Raw genomic sequence first — 10575 nt, 5'->3', positions numbered from 1 at the left:
AAAAGATTCTTAAAGCAGCTCAAGAATGTCAGTAAAGAATGTAGCTCCAATAATATTACTCATAGTTGGAAAGTTGTCCTTCGCAGATCTGTGTTTCTTCTGTAGATCCACAAGCATTTCCAGCAGCTGTTGAAGCAGGAACTTTGATGGTTGGGAATTACAAACTTCCAGAGCATAATAACTTTTTTTCTGGCCACTCACTTGAAAATGTGACACAGTACTACAGTAGTGACTTATTAAATGCAACTGAAATTAACACCGAAGCTGTTTTAATTTAAAACTCATGGAGAGAGTGATTTATGCAGGTTGAGATTGGAAACTATGACTCTTTTCATGAGATGTGCGTGCTTTTCACACCAGAAGAGGCATCATAATTTGTAACAAAATGAAAGAAGAGGACACCCTTTACTAAAGAGTAGAAGCTCATAATAGAAATCTTGACCATAATCCAACTAAAACAAAGCTGGTATGCTGTCTCTTTTCAAATAAGAATTTGTTTCCAAAAACAAGCCAATAAAAAATTGCAGTGAGCTGACTAGTATTGAGGAGGAAATCTATAGATTTCATTCATTAACAAGTTAAGAAGAGATGCACTACCGTGCAAACAGTTTTAATTTTAATCTGTTGATGATAACATAAAAACAGAGATTAAGATTATTAGAGATTAAAAATGGAGGTACCAGTGAAATTCATCAAGATGAAGTTGATGTAAAGACTTCCATTGAATTCTAATCTCTTTCAATACTCTCTACGCATTTTTTGATCTAGTTCAGAAGATATAATGGTTAGCCTGGTCAGCCTTATTTTTTTACTTCTTCCCAAAATCCCTCAACCTTTTCCTTTGACACTATACTGTCCATCACTATCACTACTCAAAGAAATTCATATTGCTTTTCTTATTCCTCATTTTGCCTAGTATTATTATCAGATACTAAAGTTAACAAAGGACACAGAGGATTCTTTCATTTAATTAAAAAAAAAAAAGAGGATTGTTCCATGTGTTGCGCTACCTATCACTGTACCCCCCCCCCCCCCCCCCCCCCCCCCCAAAACACACACAGTGAGACTTCCTGATCAGGTTATTTCATTGTCTTTTCTCAAGAGTGCAAGTCAATGTAGGAATGATAAGTTTGGTTCACAAGTTGCACCTAATTAACGAACAGGTGTGGTTAGATGAGCTGCTGGAACAGGAGGGAGTTAATCCAAAGTGAAGGAGGAAAATGTTCAAATGCATCAAATCCTGGAGTTCTTGGTTTAATTGAGAAGGTATAGTAGTAATGGTATGAACAGTTGAGCTACCTTTCTGCTATTAGGATGCTTGAACTCACTCAAACCTAATTTTGTTATGCTATGCAATATTCCTGTTTTATGCTCATCTGCATTTAGTGCAGTTCCAGCACCAATGGCCTTGACAGTAGGAGCAGCTGGTGTGGCATGTAACCCAGATTCATTATTTTAATGTAAAGCTTTTTCATTTGGTCCCTTAGAATATTACTGCAATTCTGTTGCAGACTTGACTTTTCAATTATGTTTAAGGAAACATCTCATTTGGCATTTTAACTTAAAACACAAGGGGTTTAACAAGCTCAGTGATGTCATTGCAATGATTGCAGAGGTTAAAAGCATCTCTAATTCATTAAGCCTCACCACTGCTAGCTGTGCTACAACTCAAGAGAGAATTACCAAGGATCCATAATCCACATACATGTTCTGTTACATATTGAAACAGATCAATACAAGGGTGTAAATGTATATAGAGTGACTACAAATGAAAGAGGAATCCCCCAAGTTTTGTTTCAAGAATCTACTCATCTTTAAAAACTGGCATTTGCCAAATCAGAAAAGTGATGCATTGGATGTATAACTCAGCAATTTCTCTCTTTCTTTCTTTCCCTTTTAACTCAACATAAGTCAATCGGTACCGATAAGCCAAGTAGTGTCTTCAAGCTTCGCATTTTAGCAGTTACTTCAATTAGACCCATCATTCCCTGCGTTAAGAATGACTCAAACAGGTCAGAACAAATTAGTTTTACATCAAAACTGGATGAACCAACTAGCTAATGTATGCCCTGGTTCTCAGAATTTATTGAATATTGTGCGGTAAACACCCTATCTGCTTAGCATGAAGAGCCAAATATACACCTATAAGGAGAATTAAACATATTTCCGTATGTCACTAATGGAATAATGAGTAGCCTAAGTGCTAATTGCCATGTAGGATTACTAGTCTATAACTTTACAGTAAAAGCTAATTAATGTAAATTTAGAAATAATTTTGCATTGACTGAAAATTGTACAGGACAGTTTCTGCTATACATCCAAATTCCAAAGTCCGAACAGAACCGAGAATTTCAATAACTACACCCACCCCATCTTTTAACCACTTCAAGATCTGATCGGTCTCTAGAAGCAAATGAATCAAATTCTATGAATGTAATTAGAAAGGAAAAGCAAAGAAATGTGGATACAGGATGAAAAGACATTTAATATAAGGGCGAAATTATATTAACCATAAAAACATATTCCAATCCCCACCAATACAAGGTGTTTCTAACATGAGCCACACAATGCCATTAAATAAGTGGACAAACCTTAAAAATATCCCTCTTCTAACAAGTCCAGATTTCCAATAAATGCAAGTTGAATCCTGTTGAAATTAATAAACTAATAGGAAATCTTGGATTGCCTAAAATTTTAAATGTCAATGAACAATTTTGTCGGTTCAGTTTACCATTGAAAATTTGCTGCTTTTGGACAATCTCTGCTCCGCTCGAACCACATAACTGCCCTCTTAGTCCATACCAAAAACAGGAAATATCCAGATAAACTAACTTGATCACGCTGGATTGTATTAAGGGTACTCCATGGTTCTTCCATCAGCAGTCAAACTACCAGACCATCTCATTTTACCAAATTATTATGACACCCTGTCAGATGAGAAAAATTGGTAATGCAATCTGGGATTCAAAAACCCTGCTTGGATCACTTATGGGCACACCCAATCAACATAAAACCAAATTAAAAGGGAATAAGATTTTGTAAATGTAACAGATTGAAATAAGGAAACCAGAGAACCTAGAGAGATGGGAGAGAAAGAAGATCAAGAAGGGAAAAGAGGACTGTCTAGTTATGAGTATATTGAGATGGATGTGTGGAAAAACTAGGAAGGATAAAGTAAAGAATGATCAGATTAGAGCTGATTTGAGAGTAGCTCTGATACATGATAAGCTACGAGAAAGTCATTCGAAGTGGCATGGCCATGTTCAACGGAGGTCTTTGGATGCTACAGTACGGTAAGTGATTTAATTCAGATTGAAGGAACTAAATGAGCTAGGAGCAAACCTAAAATGAACCTAGGAGAAGTGGTGAGGAAAGACATGCAAAGCTTAGGCCTTATATCAAGTATGACCTCGAATAGACCTGATTGGAGGGCAAGGATCCATGTACCCGACCCCATTTAGTTGGGATAAGGCTGAGTTGTTGTTGTTGTCAGTTCATGTTACCTTATTAGTTACGGATTGGGTTAGGCCTTTCCCTTTTAGAGTTTGAATCTGCTTTTGAGCCTTCTATATAAGTTTGTAAGGGGTTACTGCCTTGAACATGAATTTTGATTAATCAGATATTGCCTTGAGCCTTTTCCTTCGCTGCTGAGAAAGTATGTATGCTGTGAGAGACAGTGAAGAGTGAAAACTCTTGCGATTGGAAAGATTCTGATCTACGCCTATTGGAAGGAAATCAAAGTTCATGTCCTCTTCTATATTTTCTGTTTCTTCTCTGAAGTGAAATTTCTTCTACTATTATTGGGGTTTGCTGGAATTGATTCAACTAGGGTTTGAAAGGGATCATCATCAATTTCATTCACTGTTTATATTCTGTTGTTGCTGGGAATAAATTACAGCCAAGGACCACCACCACAGAACTAGCGGCAGTTCTGTTTTGGTTCCCTTTTGACTGATATCGAGGGTTCATATTATGGGAGAATTGACTAGCAGATTCTCTCCATATTTCAGGGTATTATAGGGACCAGTTTAATCTCCAGATTTGGTTTTTTGCTGATTAATCTCAATCCAGCCATTTGACTACCATTATCTTTTGGGAATCTGTTCTACTATTGGGATACTACAATCCACTAGAATTTAGTACCTATCTGAGTCGTTGATGCACTGTTCTTTGAGTGCCTAGATTTTCAGAACCTTACTTCCTAATTCTGGAAACACCTACGGTTTACAATCAACCGCTAGAACATCGCAGTATTTTGGCGTTGAGTTATTCAGTTGGTTTATGATCTTTGGTCAAATTCTAACCTTCAACGGAAAAGGTTGATTTTGACCACACGGTTGACCAAATTCTGTTTTGGGGTTTTACTAGGGATCTTGTTAAAAGGAGTGTGTAATCAGAACCTAGGGTTCATCCTATCTACTCCCTCATCATCTTGCCTGCCTAATGATGTAAATATATTCCTAGTCTCCTTCCTTAACACCCATTGGATCACAAAAGCTGAAATCCCTTCTACTCCAAAATGGGACAACTCCAAACATGTGGTTTGTTGCAAACCAAAACATAGAACCTCCAATTCTGGCACCATAATTTACCACCAAAGCAAAACCCATGTAATCTGCAAAGCCAATTGGCCCAGAGAAACCTAGGAGGATGTCTCCCACATAATTCCTAAATACATATCCTATCCCTGATTGTTCTGGGTTACAGCTGAAATATAATCAAATTTCAACTTGATAGACCTGCTGTGCAGGGAGGGTGGTAGACCACTGATGGGCTATGGACCTTCACAAAGGAACAGAATATATAAATGGATATTGTTAATATTAAAAGGAGAAATGATGGATGAGAAGTAGAAAAGAAACTAAACTCCATTTTGAGCTTCCTTGGCCAAAAAAGTGGCATTTTATGCAATGATAAGTATTACTGGAGAGAGAAGAACAAGAAGTTCGAGGATAATGCCAGGGCATAAGCTCCCATGGTCTCCAAGGCCTTTTTTCATAATGGGAGACCCAACGATAATATTGCTCAAGTCCACATAGACTACTATATTGTTTAAATCCTCCCACCCTTAAATAATAGAAAGATGCCTAAACACCAAGGCAATTTTACCATAACAGCTGGAAAATGCCCAATACTGACAAAGGATCAACCCCCCAACCCCCCAAGGTTAAAAAGTTAAAATTAGACACCTAGCCTTGTCAAACTCTTTCCTCTTCTCTTTTCATTTTTTTGGATATGAATTTAAAAGAAGGAAATCAGTAGGATTATAATATACCTGTAATTGCAGGGAGTGCTAATTTTTGGGCTTTGCATTTTCTGCGATTGTGGCCAACCTCTTTGCAGTGAGCACAATGGAGTGGTCTCTTATCTCCATGATCAGGCTTCACTTGCTTCCCCTTTGGACGGCCAGGTAAACGGCGAACAGTAGGAGGACGAAGACCAAGTCCAGTGCTCGAACCCTCGTCACTGTTTCCATCAGTGGTAGCACCAATAGGAATTTCATGAATTGGTACAGGGTGCATCTGCTCTGAGTATATTGCCTGTTGTGTCTCTTTTAGGTAGCAAGCTTCTACATATTGATACACATCAGCATTAATACTTCTAAGAGCTGCACATGCATGCTCGCATGGGAGACCAATCATATCCCACTCCCTACATGTGCAGCTCCTGTCGTGTAAATCGACAACATACTTGTTAGGTAAAACACATACTTCAAATTTTGAGTCTGAAAAATAATGGAAACCAAATCCTTGACTCTTCTCGATATTTCCTTTCAACTTATCATCAATCCGGCAACCAACTGGAATTTCCCAAGTAGCAGATTCAGTACACTTTCCAGACATAAAATCTGCTATCTTCAACCGAATTAGGTTAACAAATCCCATTATCGGCAATTCTTGTGCTTCTTGAACCCATGTGTTAAAAGACTCATCAAAATTCAAGCTGAACTTGTCATAACGCTTACCCGGGAATAGAGAATTAGCCCAGCACATAGGTTCACTTTCCAGCACCCAATGATATGCCTCATTAGAAATTGACTGCATTTGTCCCAAAGCATTATCGAAATCTATCCTGTTCCTTGAGTATGCGAGTTTTTCCAAGACTGTCCTCAGGGCATCTTTTATAGAATTGGACAAATGCAGGCCTTTAAGAAACAACTTGAAACTTCCACTCAAGTGGCGGTAAGAATGAGCATGACGCACTGAACCATATATATCATTAACAGCCTGAAGGAGGTGTTCATTCCAATCTGACACGAAGATAATGTCTCTACTGTCTTTCAAAGCTATCTTCAAGTTTCCAAAAAACCATGTCCAGTCTTGCAAGGAACCTGACTCGACCACAGCAAAGGCAACAGGAAACATATCATCATTTGCATCCATGGCTGTTGCGGAAAGGAATGTACTAAGAAACTTTCCCTTCAAGAGTGTACTATCTATAAACAGAACAGGGCGGCACCCCACCCGAAACCCATGAGTGGAAGCATGGAATGAAATAAATAACTGATTGAAGGTAGAGTCATCTTTCTGTGTATAAACTGCAAGAGTTCCAGGGTTAGACTTCATTACTCTTTGGCAAAACCCAGGTAAGAGCTTGTAGGAGTCCAAAAATGACCCATTGACTTCCTGCATTGCTATTTCCTTGCCCCGCCAAGCTTGCTGGTAAGTTAAATCCACATTGTAGTCACGCTTGAAGTCCTTAATTATATCCATTGGCAAGTACCCAGGATTCTCGCGGACCTTATTTGCCATGATTTTTGCAATCAACCTCTTTGGCATGCGAACCTTTGAGGTTGTTGGACAATTATCTTTGTGATTATGTGTCTTTTCATATTTGTATACCCTCACCTTGCCAGTCTTGCCTAACATGCTCGCAGCAATACTCCATGAGCAGCCATCAACCTCACATTGTGCTGTCATACGGACTGAAGCATTCCTCGTGTATTTATACCCAAAGCCACAGGCAATAGAGTACTTGTTGAGTTCATCTCGGAATGCATCGGCAGTGTCAAAAATTTGTCCAACACCCTCTATTGTGCTTGCCCATGATGTGGCCAGCAGAGGGGGCCGTTCTTCAGTGGTTAGTGAATCAACATAGTTGGAGTCCTCCAAAGCCAACTCTGTAGCAACACTTCCAGAGCACCTGGGTCAATAGCAAACAGTTAACGTTGAAGATAGCTGAATTGTACAAAATAACTAGGCTCCATTAGGCTGCAGGTAAAAAGAAGGGAAGGGAATTGAATTTTTTTCATTTAAATTCACTTCCTTACTTTATTTTCCTTGCAACCATACACAGCGTAAGGGTTATGTTACCTAGAAACTACTGGCAGTTGTAGTTGCAGTAAGCTCTCTTCTGCCTTGATTACATATACATCCGCAGTCCCTTGGTTGAAATCCAGCAAATTCGCAATCTCGGCTTGACCCGCCAAGGTGAGAAGGCGGGCCTTGTCATATTGAATAGTGTACTTCAGGGTCACAGAGGATGGATCAACTTTGAGTTTGCTGCACACTTGGGCCACAAAATCATCATATTTGGTATTCTCATCAACCCTTAATCCTTCAGTAACTCCACCACGGTAAGCAACAGAACCATCTGGGTTTTTCAAAAGCTCGCCACCGGTCATACAATAGCAGAAGAGAACCTTCTGGGAGTTGCGTTCCATTTCTGAATGAATAATACATCGATCAAATTCCATATAGAACGAAACAATCAGATAAAGAACAAACGGCTAAAGCCTAACAAATCAATCAATGATATAAACAAAACTGAAACCCTAGAAAGATCATTTAAGAGCAAACGACTGTAACCCTCTCCCCCCCATAAACACGGAATGACAAGATAAACAAGACCCATTAATCAATCCAAGAATCAATAACCAAATTCGGAAATGGAGAGAACCTGCAACTTGTAAGCGATCTTCGATGGCTAATTAAGGGTGATATCATGGGCCATTCTTCTTCTTCATACAAGAGAGTGGCTGGGCCTCGGTAGCAACAGTAGTATCGTCAGCCACCATTTTGGATCTTCGGGCAATGTGGGGAGAGAATTTGGTGAGGGAGAGGGAGGGAAGAAGGGCTGGCGATGGCGGGAGAGTATGCTTGGATATGGGCTTGGTCATGCTTACGCTTATTTTTATGAATTTACCGTCGATTAAAGAATCGGTTCGGAATAATGCTAATTCCCCAAAACTATTTTGGAATCATCTGACGAAATAAAGAAACTTTATCTTTGTTTTCATTTTTTTTTTTGTGGGAACACGGTTTGCTGTCAAGCTGTCTGGCCATTGTAGCCAATAAGAGTGCGCACACGGGCATCCAAGGTGAGAGGCAGGGTAGCACCTGTGCTAGACACATGAAGGTATGAATGTTATTTGATATTATACTATATTTTGACCATTTTACCCTCTATCTGTATTGTATCACCAATCTGGTATCGACCAGTTACCAGTATCTATTTTTGTCAATGTAATACCGATACCTAAAACCCTGATTGGAAGCATCAACCATTTCTTGTAGTGATTCTTGGGTGATTCAAAACTCAAAAGTCATGTGTCTTTCTCTACATCAGGCCTCTTGAGCAAACTTTTTAGTTGAGTTTGATCCCAACTCATATGATAAAATCCTAATGTGAATGTTCAATTTTTCAATAAGCAGCACGTTGGAAGGCCTTTGTACTCGAATTCCTTGTGATAGATATAGACTGAGTGGCCTTTTGAAATGCAATATATATATAAGTCATCACTTGTTTGGATTTTTCCTATGGTATTCGGTTCCTAATTGTGGTGCTTTATTCATTTGCAAGTGGTTGTTAATAGAAACAAAGTATGACCCACAAACTTTGTTTTTGTTGTATTTTGCCTTTGAATTGGATCCGTCTACAGCGCGGGCTGCCCCAACAGCCTTGTTGCGCAGATATAAGGATGCATGTAATGACCGTCTTACCCCTGCCCAAGCACCTTGCCCAAGTGGAGGTAAGGCGGTCATTGCGTATGGCCCTGTGTCTGTGCAGCACAACACAGTTGGGGCAGCGCGTAGTAGAGTATCCGAATCCTTTACTTTTGGTTTGCATAACTTTGTATCAATGGGGTGTTTAGATTTAACCTAAACAAGCATATGTACAGGGTGTTTAGTCATTTCCCTAGTTGTGAACAGTTGTAAAGGTGAATAAATGCACTACCCACCGTCGGATGCACTTTAAGACATATTGGCGGACAATTCACTGCACTTGAGAGGATAAAGATCCGTAAAAAACCACATACACCAAAGAAAGCAGAAAGTATTTTTTCGTTAACAAATATGAAATTCAATTATGGGAGAATGTTCACTGTGCCGTAGTGCAGCCTGTGCCCAGGCACATGGGCAGCCTGTGCAAGAGGGCAGGGTTGTCATTGCACCCACCCCCATGTGCCTAGGCGCAGGCTGTGCTGCGGCACAGAGAACAGTGCCCCTTCAATTATATATACTAGTGAGAATTTTTATTTTATTTTTTTCCTTTCTTCCTTTTTTGAAATGAGAGTTTGAAGACTACTCTAACATGACATCATAACATAACATAACATAACATGAAGGGATTCTAGCTAGCATCGTTGTGCTCTAATACAAATTAAGAACATTAATTAATTGCAAAACATAACTTCTTCTACCTTTATTCATTTAGCAAAATTATGAGGAGCAAACCGTACATTAAGGGAGGGGCATCATAATCCTAGTGTGGTTTAGCTAATTTTAATTATTACGAAGAACATTAATTGCAAAACAAAGCTTCTTCTTCTTCTCGCCTCCATCATTCTGCTGTGATCTTCTAAAGGACCAAACTTGGACTTTATTACCGGATTCTAAACTATTCTTACTCACCAAACCCCACCATCCTGTGATCAATACGTAAATGCAACTGTTTTTCATATACCATTTTGTGAATCTCATGTCCTCACATAATTGGAGGCCATCTCCTCTTCCTTCTCGTCCTGTCACCAATAACAACACATCTACTGGTATCTTATTATCTATTTTGCCTGAAACTTTGATTCTCTCTTCAGTTGTTATGAAATCCTTCACACCCACTCTGCTCTCTAGAATAGATAGACGATTCTGAGTCTTGTTCACATCAGTTTGCTCAAGTGTTTTCTCTATCACCCACACCACATCTTCACCTCCATGCTTATCAGTAATTTCATTCATTAGCTCTTCAGGCATTGCTGGTTCTGGTGTTGGTGCAGGTACTGGTGCAGGCCTGTGCACAACTGGTCGATTCACTGGATTCATCACCTTCTTCTTCTTCTTCTTCTTTGGTTTCTGTTTCTTATCATCTTTCTCGTTTTGGGTACTTTGAATCTTGGGTTCACCAGGAATTGTTGCATTGGGAAGCTTTTCAAGAATTATTGTTGGTTCGGGTGTCACTGGTGGTGTTGTCCTTCTTCTGGCTTGCAACCTCACAAGATCCTCAATCTCACCCAACTCTAATCTTCGCTTTCTAATCCACTCTAGCCGCTTTACAGGATTGTTCACCAGTTCCTCAAAATTGAAAACCATCTTGAATCGAGTCTTGAAGCTGTGGAAAAATTAATTAGATTGCAGA

At 39.3% G+C, this 10575-nt stretch overlaps 1 protein-coding gene across 3 annotated transcripts; it reads right to left on the bottom strand.

Moving 5' to 3' along the window:
- Window positions 1-7: 7 nt before the first annotated feature.
- LOC122648088 lies at window positions 8-10293 on the bottom strand. 3 transcript variants are annotated; one of them, XM_043841348.1, is made up of 5 exons: window positions 10266-10293; window positions 7900-7960; window positions 7314-7665; window positions 5276-7143; window positions 8-126 (listed from the first exon to the last, which is right to left on the bottom strand). In XM_043841348.1, the coding sequence occupies exons 3-5, from the start codon at window positions 7661-7663 to the stop codon at window positions 56-58; spliced, it is 2289 nt and encodes a 762-aa protein (XP_043697283.1). In that variant the 5' UTR covers window positions 7664-7665; window positions 7900-7960; window positions 10266-10293; the 3' UTR covers window positions 8-55. The 3 variants fall into 3 exon arrangements, with proteins under 3 accessions (XP_043697283.1, XP_043697285.1, XP_043697284.1); XM_043841350.1 differs by lacking the exon at window positions 7314-7665 and having other exon boundaries at window positions 10266-10278; XM_043841349.1 differs by lacking the exons at window positions 8-126; window positions 10266-10293 and adding an exon at window positions 1574-1988 and having other exon boundaries at window positions 7900-8048.
- Window positions 10294-10575: the final 282 nt, after the last annotated feature.

This window comes from Telopea speciosissima, unplaced genomic scaffold (genome assembly GCF_018873765.1).
Source record: "Telopea speciosissima isolate NSW1024214 ecotype Mountain lineage unplaced genomic scaffold, Tspe_v1 Tspe_v1.0440, whole genome shotgun sequence".
Taxonomy (NCBI): Eukaryota; Viridiplantae; Streptophyta; class Magnoliopsida; order Proteales; family Proteaceae; genus Telopea; species Telopea speciosissima.
This window is presented reverse-complemented; position numbering and strand designations above follow the sequence as displayed.

Bases quoted from the DNA above. Each gene is read 5' to 3' on its own strand.
- LOC122648088 (XM_043841348.1), bottom strand. From the start codon at position 7,663: ATGGAACGCAACTCCCAGAAGGTTCTCTTCTGCTATTGTATGACCGGT. The intron at 7,144-7,313 runs GTAACATAACCC...CTATTGACCCAG, and splicing joins CAACTGCCAGTAGTTTCTAG to GTGCTCTGGAAGTGTTGCTA. The intron at 127-5,275 runs GTATATTATAAT...CTGCTTCAACAG, and splicing joins AGCACTCCCTGCAATTACAG to CTGCTGGAAATGCTTGTGGA.